Here is a 15928-nt window from a genome sequence, read left to right as displayed (position 1 = left end):
TCAAGCAACAATTTATACAAATCATGAGTAGTTAATTGGCAGACTATACTCCTAAATGTTTCCATTTTAGGTTATATGCATGCATATTATCATGTTCAAAAGCAATTTATTTTTCTATTTCAATATTTATTTTAACAATGACTTTTAATTGGTTAAAGTACAGTGGGTCTTCTGAAAATGTTACAGTTGAATATAAATATTTTAGCTTTCAAAATCAGTGTATTTAATGTATCGAATCTATGACATTTTCCGATACCAAAATATATAATATTAACATTGTTTACAATTAAAACCTTTAAAGGACTCCCCGAACAATTTAACTTTGTTGAAATCAAAAAATAAATATGTCAAAGTTTGAATTTTTTTGTTGCAAAATCGACATGTAGGTGAATCTAATAAGTATATTTTACAGAGGAAATTGTTTTGATACGCTTTTATGAAGAAATTTGAACTGGAAATCCTTTAAATTACAATTTATAGTACAACTATATGCAATCTCATTAATAAAGGTTCCAATTAAACTTTAATATGTCAGTTTTCTTCCTATTTTTGTATACATACATTCGATTCGAAATTCGCAATTTTTTTATTTATTGTTTTCACGAGTGTTACCATATGTATTTTGCTGTTCTATCTGTTTCCATTTTTTAGGAATAGACGTAACTATCCTAAAATAATTCATAAAAATGTATTTTAAATCCTTTGCTTTTTTGTAGTTTCTTTAGCGAATATATTTTTCTATTATCATCAAACATGAATTTCAAACCTTCTTTGAAAAATGAGGTATTAATGTGGGAATTGTACCAAATACTCTGTGAGTAGAATTCATTTAATTAACCTGAAATTGCATGGTTGTACTGACTCCATGATCTTAAAACATATTTATAAAATCCACTGGATTTATCTATTACTAGTGAACCTGGTGAAAAGTTACAATTGAAAATATATAATCGATCAATATCAAGTTTTGCTAAAATGTCTGATAACAAAATATTGGAATGGGTTGGTCGTTAAGGAATATTTTTATCCAATATGTCTTCAAAGCTTGACAAAAATAATGTTTTTAGTGCAGCATTTTAAGACCACCAGTTTCTTTTGAAGGGTACAAAACTGTTTTAATTTAGCATTTGGTTCATTCTATTTGTATCTCTATTGAAATCCAGCCACTGATACCCACATCATTGAAAGGCATATTCGGCCAATAAAAAGTCTCGTACAAAATATATATTGAGGGCGTCCTTTAATGTTTTTATTTTTGTCTAGCGATATATATGGCGGCGAACTTTAAGTTACCGATTATTATCTTCTTTTATAGCATATTTATGCAATACATGCTAAGTACAGTATATTGAGCATACATTATACAGGTACAGCAATTAATTATCCGTCATCGGCAATCTGTAAAACAAATTAGAAGGCTGTACAATTTACAAGGCGACGAAGGGTCTGGCACCAACAAGACTCAAGAGCTATATGGCCAGATTATGCTACAAATTTCTTCTTGTCTTCTTATTTCAAGCAGCTCTCTTATCTCATTATCCCTCCAGTTTGACATTATTATTGTTAATTGAATTGAATCGGCGCCAAAGTGATACACTATACCGCGCCAGATGTCAAAGCCTCGACGGGGAATTAAATATAACCCCGCAATATAACGGCATTACGGAATAATCCTAGTAATATTACTAGGTCTAAAGCAGGTCATGTCGATGCCGGCATGGTGCCGGGATGATGCCAAGACGACCCGTTCTCACAGAAAACAATACCGGCATGGTAATGGTATATTCCCGCAATATTCCTGACACACAGCTCTGTGAGAAAGGGTCTTAGTTATTATTATTATTACAGTATTATTATCAAACAGTTCGCAGAATCGTATCGATAGTGACGAAAAATCCATAAAAACCTGAAGTATTTAGGCTAAAACGGTTACGGGACATTTGTTTATCAACTGCAGCAACAGATCTCGCAATAATAACAGTTACGGTACGCGAGATTTACTGAAATGTTCCCATAAGTAAATTTGTATAGGCCTAGTGCATACATAATAATATCAATTGCACACATGGTTGAAATATAGCACCACAAAGTCTACATTTAGTTTAACTTTCCAATTTATTTTTTAACAATTCAATGTTGTCTTCACTCAAGATCCCTCGCTTTTCAAAATCCAAAATCAAACTCCAATTATCTGCATACCTCTTTAGGTTAGGGAAGTTGTATCGTCCATCAAAAATTTTCACATCTGAGTCACTGAGACTTTTTCCAAGATTAAACAGATTTATGGTGGTGAAAATGACAATGTAGTTTGGGTCTCAACCCTTGAAAAAAGGAAGCTTATTTTTAACCATGTCCTCAAAGCCATTTTGTTTAGTTATCTGTATTGTGTCATACAGTACAGCCAGATTGTGTCGACTTAACAACCCAGAATCAGTTAACAGTGCTAACAGTTCCATTGTACTGGTAACTCTAATCACCGCTTCAAAATCGCCTAGCATTTCTTTGAACAGGACTTTTAGTCTGTTAAGGAATTCACGTTCATCATACCATTGTGCAAACTATGTAATTAACTGTTTAAACTCATCGTCCGAAAGATCTACATGGTTAAATAAAAACAATGTTTACAATATTATGTAATCAATACAGTAGAATGGTTAACATGAATATAATCACTGTTGTCACTTGCTTTAAGATTATGCTTATATAATTAAGTAATGAAACACCAATTTGTATATCATAATGTACACTCATAATGTACACTTTATAGTGAACATTATATTATTTTGCATAAGTGTATAGGACTCTTACTTTATGGGTAACAGTGTCATGATTATTAACAATTATTTGTAATCGTGTTATTCATTATCATGACCATAGTTATTGCATTATAGTCTTGGTCTACTAGTAAGTTACCTTCACTTGGATGAAATCGGTGACTCGATGATGCGCCTTCATTTTCGTCACTATTGCCTACAAGTATCACGATGAGATGTTACTTTATATGAATTTATTAAACATGGCACAGAATTTTATAAATTGTTATTCGTAAAAAACACTCCCATTTCCAGTTCTCTGTTCTATCCATGGGCGACAGTGAGGTTACTTGTGCATTTTAATTAATAACCACTTAATCTAAAACATTACCAACACAAATATAACATACCTGGATATGAACTTGATGCTCCAACAACACCTGCAACAAATACAATTAACATTGTCAAAAATCAATATCACAAAAACTATACATATTTATAAATCGTAAAATCAATCCAAAAGTAAAAATATGAAAAAAACACACTAACATAATAACTCAATTCGTAAAACATTTTTCTTACAAAATAAGCATTAAAACATGTAGAGACCCATTAATAAAACAATATTTATATTTATAAGGTGAGAGTATTATGTAGTGCCGCAACGCAACTTGTAAAATAAACGCGCGCAAAACGTAAAAATTAACACAAAAAAACGCTATAAATTATCGCTTTTTTAGAACGAAATAATCTTTAAAACGTATAGAGCCCCAATAGTAAAATTAACTCAAACGTAAAAAAAACACACTTATAAAATGATATTATAAAACATATGGTCATCAAAAACATCTAGATTGTAGGTCTGTTGTAATTACTAGCAGACAAAGCCAATTAGAATATGCTTTGGGAAGTATTGTTATCTTAGTTATTGAATTGTGGAAAATAAAAGATTATGTTGTTTTATAAATTTAAACAAACACATTTTAATTAAAAATGTAAAACACTAAAGTGAAAAAAAATGCGATTGTTAACAAAATGCAACAAAAAAGAAAGAGATAGAAATAAATAACATATTGGATTAAAAACTATAAAGGTATGTTTGCAAAAGAATATTTAAATCTTCCGCTAGTGATACATGTTACTATTATTATTAGTCATAAATAATACTATTATAGTTACATTGATGTCCTGGAGATGGCACATGCACATTACGATACATTGTTGACATTGTAAAGTTTTAAAAAAGTATGTCATTTTAGGTTTTAAAACCCTCCGTCGTCTGGTCACAGTGTGAAGTTAACTTTTTACCTATTTTCTAACTAAGAACCCAAATCCTTAAATGTTTTAATTTAAGACAACTTTTTTGTTATCAAACATTATTGAATAGTTTCTTAAAAGAGAGAAGAATATTCATAGATTATGTATTTAGTTAGTATTGACTTAAAATAGACTGTGTCAAAATAACAAAATATATTTAAACACATCATGACAATACATAATATCATTATTATCTTTATTTACTGGTTATTTACCTTCACTTGGACGACTCAGTGGTGCGCCTTCGTTTTCGTCGCAATTTCCTAAAAGTGATCAAATTGTGATGTTACTTTTAGTTATTTTAGTTGTCTAAACGTGTTCATTATTTGTACGCAATGTTGTAAACAACATACGTATCACAATTGTTCTTGTTCTGTGTGACAGTGAATAATTAGGCTAAGAAAGTTGTAACTTTTAATTAATATTCACTTAATCCATAACCAAAACCATAATAAATATGATATACTTTGATTTGAACTGGATGCCCAATATTTCCAAACAAAATATAAATTCCAGATTCTTTGTGTTACATTATAATTATCATAATGATCTGAAATCACAATTTTAGGTATCCTAACTTGACTAAATAATACTAATGTCAGCGCCTTATCAAACGAGCTTCGCTGGTGAAAATAAGACTTGTTGAAATTGTACTAGAATACACATTCTAGCATAATGTTTATCCAAATTATTGAAAATTATCGGTACTTGTAAGTGAACGAATATATTAATTATATTACCTGTATCAAGTAGTAGCTTCTTAGCACGTTCGTTAAGAAGACTTGCAAATTTCTCTATTGTGCCTGGTTCATCTTTCAATTCTTCGTTACTCTCTAATTTGAAAACTACATCCAAGATATTTGTTAATCCAAAATGTTCAAGGTTGTAGTAAGCAATAACATTTGATAAACTGTCTCCTTCAACTTGTTGTAAAGCATCAAACAACCGTTTTCGATATGGCGACATTGGTTTTATATTAATTTGAGTTTGTTTAATATTGTTATCCTTAACATACTCGAGTACAAGAATTTCAGCAACCTTAAACTATGTCAGTTTTGCGATCTCCATGAGTAACTTGACATTAGAAGGTTCGATATAACCTTTTGCCTGGAGTTTATTAAACAAATTGTGTGCTGTTAAGCCACGCCCTTCAAAGTCTCCCAGGGGCAAGTGATCGTATAAGCATAGTTTTACCAAACGATAGTGATCACCAGCATAATGTTTACTAAGATTAGCTTTTAAGTCGTTGAAATGCTCATTCAAGTCTGTCATTTTATTTACTTTTTGGTTTTCTGCAAAAACAAAGTCTTAGATGTAATAAGTGTACCTTCTTATTATCAGAAATTCAATTTGAATTGTTATCTCAGTTATCAAAAGAAATATAGTTTGTCTTACTGCCATAAAAAAATCATAAACATCCATTTACAAATATTTCTGCTTTCATCATTAGAATGGTACATAGTACTCCAAATAAAACAAAATGGCTACATTAATGTATGTCCGAGGTACTGAGCCTGGCTCTGATTCTGCCTTTGTCTCTGTAACTGGCACTAGCTGATTCGCCTCGTTAGCTTCTGACTCTGATTCATAAACAAAGTATTTTATTTTGGTGTATATTAATTCGCATTTGTGAACATTATGATATGTTTGATAATTCACTGGTCGTCTTCATCTTCTTCTTCTTTGTTTGGTTTGTCTGTATGGGCTTTCTTCCATCTCTTAGCCAGTGCCAATAGATTGAGATTGTAAAGTTGTAAACAGTATATCATTTTAAGTTTTAAAATCTCCCCTCGTTGCCTGCTGGCAGTGTCAAGTAAAGTATCATTTATTGTCATTTGTTTTAAGAAAAAACATAGAAATTATGTTTTCTCGTCCAGTGAAGAAATTGACCAGATATTTTAATGATCATTGTAGGCTTAATTAGTTACCGAAAGAAACAAGTTTATCTGACCTATGAACTTTGCTATTGTAAAACTAATAGAGATCGTCTCTTTTTAGGCATTTTAAAGGGCAAATTCGTCATTGTAACCCCCAGATACCATCGATCACTCCCTCCAAATGTACCTGGATAAACTTAGAACCAATAGTTAAGCGCAGAGATTATGTAATGCTAATAAACAGAAGCCGATATGGCCCAAGTTTCAGAAGAGCTCAGACACGACACTTCCTCAGAAGCACATCTACAGCCATATCGTATTACTGAATAGACAACTGTGATATTTCAATCAACTGCAAGCGATTAGAATCCTCACACATTATGCCTATATTACACCAATAAGGTGTGCTTTCAAAAGTGTATGTATAATTTCTGCTAGTCATAACAATTACTATTATAGTTACCTTGATGTCCTGGTGATGACACACGCACTTGTACTACCTCTAGCACTGGCTCATGTTCTTCATTTTCCCTAGGTACCAAGTTTAGCTTCGCCTGGTCTGCTTCTGGCTCCGATTCTTTAAAAAGGTTGTTTAATGTTAGTGGATTATTGAATGCATAAAGTATAAAAACAATTGCATTACATAACAAAACAACTTGATACACACTTAAATATTATCAATACAATAATATAAAACGAAACAATAATACAATATCTATACAATTTTACGGAGACATTACGGATCGCGTTTCCCAAGAGGCTGTCTGCTCAGGTCCCGAGTCACACACTGCCCAGGCTGAACAACAGCACCCAAAAGTGTGTGATTTCGGTCCGACAGTTCTCAATCGGTCTAGGTTAGTGGAAGAGCAGAGTAAAGATCCTGATTTGGTGTCATTTGGTCAGCAAGCTCTTTCTGTAGAGGAAATGTCTATTGTTCCTGTTTGTTATTATATAAAGGATGGCATACTTATGCGTAAGTGGAGGCCACCAGATATTCCAAGTAGTGATGTTTGGAATGAGATTCACCAGTAAGTTATTCCTAGTGGATACCGTCATGATATTATTGGTATTGCGCATGATGATCCTCTTTCAGGTCATTTAGGTGTCAATAAAACGGTAGACAAAATTCTCAGGCATTTCTTTTGGCCAGGTCTTAGAAAAGATGTGTCTAACTATTGTAAATCCTGTCATGCGTGTCAGGTAGTGGGGAAGCCTAATCAAAAGGTTCCAGTAGCCCCACTTAAGCCTATTCCTGCATTTGGTGAACCATTTTCAAGAGTTATTGTTGATTGTGTGGGACCATTACCACGTACTAAAAATGGAAATGAGTATCTATTAACAATAATATGTGCATCAAGTAGGTTTCCAGAAGCGATTCCTCTTAGGCGTATTACAGCTAAGAATGTTGTTAAAGCATTGGTGAAATTCTTTACATGGGTAGGATTGCCTAAAGCTGTTAAGTCCGATCAAGGATCAAACCTCATGTCAAAGATTTTTAAACAAGTCTTAGAGCAGTTAGGTGTTGCCCATATAAGTTCAAGTGCTTACCATCCACAGTCTCAAGGGGCACTTGAGAGATTTCATCAAACACTTAAGAATATGATTAAAACCTATTGTTTTCAATGTGAAAAGGAATTTGATGAGGGAGTTCCCTTATTGTTATTTGCTGTTTGTGAAACAGTGCAAGAGTCCTTAGGGTTTAGCCCATTTGAGTTGGTGTATGGTCATTCGGTCCGAGGCCCTCTTAAAATAGTCAAAGAAAGGCTGTTAGGGAATGCAGAAAAGTCTGTATCGATACTAGATTATGTGTCTGAATTTCGTGATCGATTAAATCGTGCTCGTGAGATGGCTAGAAATAATCTTGTGAAGGCTCAGGGTAAAATGAAGAGATTGTTTGATTGGAAATCAGAAAAGAGAAGCTTTAATTCAGGTGATGAAGTGTTAGTTATATTGCCTCTTCCCAGTCAACCATTATCTGCAAGATTTGCTGGTCTTTAAAAAGTATTAGAAAGAGTAGGAGAAGTTGACTATGTGTTAGATACTCCAGATTGGCGTAAGAAGAAGCGATTGCGTCATATAAACATGTTGAAACCATACATAGCGAGAAATAATAGTGATACCTGTACGTCAACACCAGTTGCGTGTGTTGTTGAAGAGAATTCTGAAGAGTTTGGTGATCCTGATACATGTGTTAAGTTCAGTAATTCAGATGTTCTTGCAAACATTGAAGAGAAAGTTGGTCATTTATCTTGTGATCGTAAGGTTGAAATTGTTAGTTTGATATTTGGAAATCTGCAGTTGTTTTCGGATGTTCCAGGCGAACGAACTTAATGGAGCATGACGTTAAGACAGCTGATTGTTCACCAATAAAACAAAATCCATATAGAGCAAATCCGTTCAAGATGAAGATATTACAAAATGAGATTGATTACATGATTAAGAATGATATCATCGAGCCTAGTTGCAGTGCTTGGAGTTCTCCATGTATATTAGTTCCGAAGCCAGATAAATCGTATCGTTTTTGTACTGATTATCGGAAGGTTAATGCTAAATCTACTACAGATTCATATCCCATACCGAGGATAGACGACTGTATTGATCGTGTGGGTAGTGCTAAGTTTGTCAGTAAATTTGATCTTCTAAAGGGTTACTTTCAAATTCCTTTAACAGAGCGTGCGAAAGAAATGTCAGCTTTTGTAACTCCTATGGGTCTTTATCAGTATAAAGTCATGCCTTTCGGTTTAAAAAACGCACCAGCCACGTTCCAGAGATTGGTTAATGGTATAATTTCAGGGTTGGAGGGTTGTGAAGCTTATATGGACGATTTGGTTGTTTATAGTGATACATGGGATGTCCATGTGCAGAGAATTAAGGCATTGTTTGACAGGTTGACAGCTGCAAAGTTGACAGTAAATTTGGTGAAAAGCGAGTTTTCCTGTGCAGAAATTGCGTTCTTAGGTCATAAAGTTGGTTGCGGAAAAGTGAAACCATTAAGTGCTAAGATTAAGGCAGTCTGTGATTTCCCAGTTCCAAAGAGTAAGCAGGAGTTAATGCGGTTCCTGGGAATGGCTGGATTTTATCGACGTTTTTGCAGAAGTTTCTCAACGCTTGTAGCTCCATTAACGAATCTGCTGAAAAAAATGCAAGTTGTGTGTGGTTGGAGGAATGCAATAATGCGTTCATTAAAGTTAAAGCAATGTTATCAAACGAACCGGTGTTGATGGCTCCACAATTTGATAAACAGTTCTCGTTAATGATTGATGCCAGTGATGTTGGTTCTGGTGCTGTGTTGGCGCAAACAGACGCGAATGGTGTTGACAAGCCTGTGTGTTTCTACTCCAGAAAATTCAACCAGCATGAGAAACGTTATTCTACTGTTGAGAAGGAGACATTAGCTTTGATGTCAGCGTTAAAGCACTTTGAAGTGTATTTTGGATCTACTCCGTTTCCAATTATAGTTTGGACTGACCACAACCCATTAACGTTCTTGGCAAGAATGAAGGACAAGAATCAACGCCTGTTGAGATGGAGCTTAGCAGTTCAAGAAATGAATCTGGAAATTCATCATATCAGAGGAAAAGACAATGTTGTAGCTGACGCTTTGTCAAGAGTTTAGATAAAACATGCATGAAATGATTTTAAAAGTTTTGTTGATTTTAAAAGTGTTTATTTCATTATAATATGTTAGTTGTGATAGAGTGATGCATTAATGGCATACACGGATTTAAAGTAATTATAACTTGTGAAATTTTAAAGAAGCAGTTGAAGTAAATTCATATCAACGACCTGTTAAAATAACTACTGTATAAGAAAAGATTTAAGATGTTATAGTAAACAGTTATAAGTTTAATCATATCAAACGTTCTTTAAGTGGGGGTGTGTGATGGTTTGTCACACGGAAGTGAGCCCTCTAGAGTAAAAGAGAGGAGATGAATAAAGATGGACGACAACTACAACGTGTTTTGTTATGTTCTTATTGTTGGTTTCAGCCTAACGAGCGAGCCCGTAACAGTACATTTTAATTAATATTCACTTAATCTAAACCAATACAATAATATATACAACATACCTGTAGTTGAACTGGATGCCCCAACAACACCTGTTGTAAATAAACAATACAATAACCATTTCCATTAAAAATATAAATTCTAGATTCTTTGTGTTACATTATAATGATTATATAATGATCTGAAACTACAATTGTAGGTATTTTAAGTTACCTACTAAATAATACTAATGTCAGCGTCTTATCAGAAGAACACGAAATATGTGAATGTATTCTAAACATTGATAAATGTAAAACACGTTTTTTAAAAATGAAATCCAATAAGGCTTCAGGCAGTGATGGTTTATCAAACGTTTTAGAATTCCATTGACAACCCAAAATAATTGGGGTGAAAAGATCAACAATTTAAAAACGTCTTAAAAGCTTGGTAATAAAGTATTTTGGTAAAGTGACGGACATAGAAACTTTCCAAGCTAATTTACCCTACTGCTAGTATATTAGATGTGCCCACAAGAATTATAGACACAGTGTATAGTATTATTTGTAATAGAAAATAATAATAGGTATAGGAATACAATTAACATGATTTATAGTAGTAAAATGATATTACCCCGTATCATGCCAGAAACATAAATGGTATTTACATTTGCGACGACCCAGGGAACTTAAAAAGTAACCTATGTGCTGGAAAGGTAGTGGCAGACAAGTAAAATGCAGGTTATTTTGATTGTCTCTAGACATAATAGGCCTACTGGACGATATAGTAATCAACAGGAGCAGCTACACTATTTTCAAGAGCCAGATTGGATGGCTGAGGATTTTTACCACGCAACATTTGTTTTGTAGAAATCGTAGAGATTTTACATATTTTATATGAGAAAATTTACCAATATTATTGTATCATGTGTGTATAACTATTGTAAAGTAATTAATTGTAATATCAGTATTGTATATTGAATTTAAATATTGATAGTACTATTATTTCAATTATCTAATAGCTTGCAAATGTTTAGTGACAGATTAGCTCTCACGGACACAGTATCTGAGTGACAAAGTTGTAAGAGCTATATACTCTTTTGCTAAAAGAACAAACATCTTAGTTTTTTAAATGAAATACAGGGGAGCGATACCTGTATTATTGTTAAACTCTCAATGAAATAATATAGCAGCTCTTTAAAAGATTAAAATATAAACCGATAACGTCAATGACATGTGAAGCATAACTGAAACACTTCTGCTAGGCGCCTGTCATTAGACTCCTAATTTTTCAAACGAGTTAAGTTCATTTTGTAGTGTGTTGTTGATGTATTTATCAATGGTAATGACGAATAAAGATGATAAAAAAGATTGAGATTTAATTAAGATGAGGTAATGAAATTGACGAAGGAACATAAACAGAAAACAAATTTACCTTTAGAAAAATATCGCTTGATATGAGCTGTATTCATAGTCGTATCTTCTCCACATGGAACTACATCATTCTTCAAACACTTTTCAAGGTAAACTAAGTGATGTTCCTTTGGATTACAAGCATCGCATACCACACGTAGATTGTAACCACTACGTTCATATATGTTGCATACGGTTTGTAGTTGGACCCTCAAGTAACTTAGTACCTGAACACATGGAAGTGGTGTACGATATTACATTTAATTTACATTTACATTACATTTTATTCAGGAGTGTTAATATCATGCATACTAATGATTACCTCCATGCAAACACTCGGTTTCAGTTGTCGTTTTTTTGGTTTGGCGCCACCAACTTCTGTGTCGAAACTATTTTCTGTCCTACGATATATTTGCAGCTATTAAGTAATAAAACAAAAGTAAATCAAAAGTAAGTGTTTGTTGATGAAGCCTTTCTTTCTCTTTATTAAAGTTAATTTGGTTGGTTGATTTGTGTTATTGTTGTAAACATTACTTAATAAGAGATATGTTAAGTTGGTAGGTGTAGGTGCGTAGTACAAGATGCGTTATGCCATTATGTACTATAAGTAATACATGCACTATATATAATAATTGATCTAATATTTATTTATATGCTACAAACATAGTGAGAAATATCTAACAATTAATTGTCCTACCTTAATTGCGTGTGGTTTTTCATTTTCACGATTAATTTGTACGGCACCTAAACTGACTTTGTGATCTTTAAATTCAAAATCACTACGATTCCGGAACACTTTTGAATCATCACTATCTGTACCATTCATCAATTCAAGAAATACAACAACTAAAGTGTGGTACACAGCCTCAGGAAGAAAGTCTGTCGGAGTCAGGTAAATTGATACCATATGCATGTCATCTTTTGTCACTTCTAGACTAGTATTTGTAAAAACTTTCATCCGACATGGAACCAAGAATTCACGGTTACCTTCTTGTACCTGTTATTATAAACATTGGTGATTACACAATATTGATGAGAGAGAATAATATCTTATAATTATCAATTGATGCACATAATACTTACACTCTTCTTCTCATAGAGCAACCAAAACACCCTCATCACTTCAATGAAGATTTCGAAGTGATCTCGGTTTTGAGTTGTCCACAAATAACGTAGTAACTTTTCCTCAAGAATACCTTCTTCTTCAAGTCTTTTCCATAGCGTCTTCATTTTCTTCTATTTACAAATAAGTAAGTAAGTATACACAATAATTACTACAAATTTCTTCACAATTGAAGACTCCAGTTTTCAGCAAAATAGAATTTATATTTTATCTATTTTTTTCTTATTCTAATACTATGATAATTATTATGATTTGTCTACTTACATCTTCAATATCTGGTGGAAATACTGTGATCACAGTTGTCAACATCTGTATCATCGTGTGAAGATTAGTTATTACTGTGTTTTTTAATTTCTCGTCTTTTTCGGAATACATAATCTTTCCAATGTCATTCATCTACCTTATGGCAACGATGATCGCTTCTTCGGAAATTCCACATTCAGTGCAAATTCGAGTAGCCTAATCAAAATTATACATTTTATCAAAACGATTTTATATATATTGACTAATACTTAAATAACAACATTGTGATAACAAACTAAAATAGTAGTCATTATAGAGGTAATTACACTTCCAATTACAAGTCACAGTAGGCTATTAAAGTGTATAATGTCATTTTTAGTTTACACGTGTAATCTCGTCAATTGTTTAAAGCATAAAGTTGTTTTGATGTATTTGTATTTAAATGTTTTGTTTCGTTAAATAATTGATAGTTTATTTGGTTATTAGGCTGACGTAAATGTTTTACTTTATATAATTATTGTCTGTCATAGTGCAGCTCGAAGTACAATGAAGAAATAACTACGATGTAGACGTACTGTTAGTTGTGAAATAAGAAGTACAATGATAAATTATATTCTGCACAGGGAAGTTGTGGATTGTCTGCCGAAAATATAATTATTAAAAAAAAGCACAATATTGTATATTATATCTGAGACAACAATATCAAAAGAGATTGAAAACTACGGCATCGACATGAGAAATGAGCTTAAGCTCATTGGACATCGGTGACTCTGCAGATTTTAACTTATGCAGTTTTAATGTTTAGTTAAGATCAGTGATCCATGAAGAAGGTTTCGCCGATGAATACACATGAATCCTTGTGATTAACGCCTGGTAAATAAAGGTAATGCGACGAAATTGGGCATAAACTATCGGAAAATCTATTAAGTAAAATTAATACGTAGTGTATTTTTTTCAAACTAAACAATTTAATTAAAAATCATTACATGCAGAAAGAAATCCACATATTATGCTATTAATTTGATATGTGATACAATATCATTAATGCGGTAACAATTTTTTTTCAAATGTGATACAATTTAAAGAGTGTATTTTTCAAAACCTATACTATAGTAAAAATCATACTTAATCACATATTCAAAATTATGTTTTTATATAAATTGTAAATCAGAAAACATAAAAATAGTTATTCTATCATACTAAAAATGACAATGTTTTTTCTACAGTGTCTTTTAGGGGAATTGCAAATCTCTACAATATTTTTGTTTTTAGTTAGTTACAAAATAACACACTATCATCTAACAAACTGTACGTATTGCGAGGCGGTCTTCGAGTCACACTATTCTTGAGCAAACACGTGATTTGCATACCTTAAATATGTTGTGCACACAATAATTGCCATCATATATACATAGAAATGGTATGAAATAGATATTGCTATTATACAATGGAAGTACAATCAAGATTTACCTCATTATAGGATATGCAAAGTCTTGTTTTTCCAATTCCTTGCAATCTTTCCTGAAAATCAAGCCACTTTAGAGGAATGACCTTCGTCCCTATTACATCCATGTATCTAACAACGTTTCTCTTAAGTTTCTCAATACCTTCGTGTGATTTCACCGTGTTGTTGACCATGTACATTTCACGATCTACATGCTCGGCATATTCCATTCTTTCCATTTTAGCAAAAATGGTCTTATACATATTCTGAACCTTCAAATAATAACAGCACATGTATTAATATTGTTACAGTTTACGTTTATAACAAATTAATACTTTTTAACTGTAATATATTGCAGTGTGTGTTTAATGTTGCCAACCATGCCTACTGCTAAAGTCTGTCAATTCAAAATGCAATGTTCAATGTTTCAGTGGATTACTATTTTTAAATAAGAAATCGTATGTACGGTAGGCCTACATGCCTAGCGGTCCAGATGATACAAAGCTAGATAACTGATATTACGTGAGATGTTCTATGTCGATACATACTATGCCTACAACCACGCTCGTGTCAATACTGAAATAAACTCAATGCAACCGTTTGGTTAAATATTTACATAATACAGTATATACGGTTACGGGGTATCGTGATTCATTTTAAATAAGCATATACTGGTTCAATACTACAATTGAATTGAAACACTTTGTAAGAAAGATTTTTGCGAACACACACTATTCAAGCTATAAGTCTAATAACAGTATAAAGTCGATAAATAGTTGGCTGTCCAATTTAGTACATAGCCTGCAACACAAACCATTCATTTGTAAACACATATAATGCTCTTATCGTTATCATTATACACGTTTGTTGATTGTTGAAGCACTAATCTCGGCACTGATCAGTACTTAATCACACTCTTTTTTCTGATATTATTATTTCTATTGATGTGATAAATGTGTGCCTAATATTTAAATTGTCTTGTGAAACCGTTACCCAAACGCATAACAGTATGTATTGATGATTTTTAACGACTCACAAAATAATGTATACACTTTGTTTTTCTCCCGAAAAAAAAGCTCGCAGGAATTTTTTTAAATATTATAGTATAATATTTATTCCATTATGTTACACTCAAACTTCTTATCTGTGCATGTTGTATTACTCAACGTTATGACCATTGCTCTTTATATTACCTGTATATTAATTATGTATTTACATTAACTGCTACTTCAATAAAACACTGTTATAATCGAATAGACAGAAATAATCAATATATATTCCTAAATCTATCTGTCTATTTTATTGTGGCTATTACCTCTCTCAGCTTTTCTGATGTTCTCCCTTGCAATTTGTCTATATGAGTAGCAACCAAACTGATGGGAGGCGATTTTATCACTTTGCCATCAATTGAAATGGTGTTTCCTGAAGCATGTTGTACCACAGTATGTTCATATACTGACCTTACCCAGAACAGAATTATGTCCAAATTAGTCATTCCTAATGGACCCTAATTTTAAATGTAAAATGGATTTAAAAGGATATTATAGTGTATTATATATAGCCTACGTACCTTATATTAAACTATTAATATTACATTTTAATATAATAGCATAATCTAACTTATTAAACTTACCAATGCTGGATCTCGTCTTTTAGCTAGTTCGTCTAATTTATCCAACGCACTAAACACAACGCAGTACGACACTGTATTTGTAAGGAAAAACTGAACAAAACACAGACAATTAATGTAGCATTTAATGATTTTGAGCATTCTCC

General features: G+C 32.5%; 2 protein-coding genes across 4 annotated transcripts; both read right to left on the bottom strand.

Moving 5' to 3' along the window:
* Nucleotides 1–310: 310 nt before the first annotated feature.
* Nucleotides 311–12804, bottom strand: LOC140058660 (uncharacterized). 3 transcript variants are annotated; one of them, XM_072104350.1, is made up of 12 exons: nucleotides 12730–12804; nucleotides 12426–12578; nucleotides 12040–12339; nucleotides 11665–11760; nucleotides 11365–11569; nucleotides 10017–10046; nucleotides 6411–6524; nucleotides 4811–4915; nucleotides 4286–4333; nucleotides 3164–3193; nucleotides 2914–2970; nucleotides 311–2596 (listed from the first exon to the last, which is right to left on the bottom strand). In XM_072104350.1, exons 1-12 carry the CDS (start codon nucleotides 12781–12783, stop codon nucleotides 2559–2561), a joined length of 1230 nt encoding a protein of 409 aa, XP_071960451.1. In that variant the 5' UTR covers nucleotides 12784–12804; the 3' UTR covers nucleotides 311–2558. The 3 variants fall into 3 exon arrangements, with proteins under 3 accessions (XP_071960451.1, XP_071960452.1, XP_071960455.1); XM_072104351.1 differs by lacking the exons at nucleotides 311–2596; nucleotides 2914–2970; nucleotides 3164–3193; nucleotides 4286–4333; nucleotides 4811–4915 and adding an exon at nucleotides 4985–5362; XM_072104354.1 differs by lacking the exons at nucleotides 311–2596; nucleotides 2914–2970; nucleotides 3164–3193; nucleotides 4286–4333; nucleotides 4811–4915 and adding an exon at nucleotides 5384–5650.
* Nucleotides 12801–15923, bottom strand: LOC140058205 (uncharacterized). Its single transcript, XM_072103770.1, has 4 exons — nucleotides 15786–15923; nucleotides 15468–15659; nucleotides 14179–14424; nucleotides 12801–12924 (listed from the first exon to the last, which is right to left on the bottom strand). Exons 1-4 carry the CDS (start codon nucleotides 15921–15923, stop codon nucleotides 12862–12864), a joined length of 639 nt encoding a protein of 212 aa, XP_071959871.1. The 3' UTR covers nucleotides 12801–12861.
* Between the last annotated feature and the right edge of the window lie 5 nt (nucleotides 15924–15928).

This window comes from Antedon mediterranea, chromosome 9 (assembly GCF_964355755.1).
Source record: "Antedon mediterranea chromosome 9, ecAntMedi1.1, whole genome shotgun sequence".
NCBI classification, from domain to species: Eukaryota; Metazoa; Echinodermata; class Crinoidea; order Comatulida; family Antedonidae; genus Antedon; species Antedon mediterranea.
This window is presented reverse-complemented; position numbering and strand designations above follow the sequence as displayed.

Bases quoted from the DNA above. Each gene is read 5' to 3' on its own strand.
- LOC140058660 (XM_072104350.1), bottom strand. From the start codon at position 12,783: ATGATACAGATGTTGACAACTGTGATCACAGTATTTCCACCAGATATT. The intron at 10,047-11,364 runs GTAAATTTGTTT...TATTTACAACAG, and splicing joins CAAGCGATATTTTTCTAAAG to GTGTTGTTGGGGCATCCAGT. The intron at 4,334-4,810 runs GTAATATAATTA...GATCACTTTTAG, and splicing joins GAAGCTACTACTTGATACAG to GAAATTGCGACGAAAACGAA.
- LOC140058205 (XM_072103770.1), bottom strand. From the start codon at position 15,923: ATGCTCAAAATCATTAAATGCTACATTAATTGTCTGTGTTTTGTTCAG. The intron at 15,660-15,785 runs GTAAGTTTAATA...ATTTAAAATTAG, and splicing joins AAAGACGAGATCCAGCATTG to GGTCCATTAGGAATGACTAA. The intron at 14,425-15,467 runs GTAATAGCCACA...TATTATTTGAAG, and splicing joins CATCAGAAAAGCTGAGAGAG to GTTCAGAATATGTATAAGAC.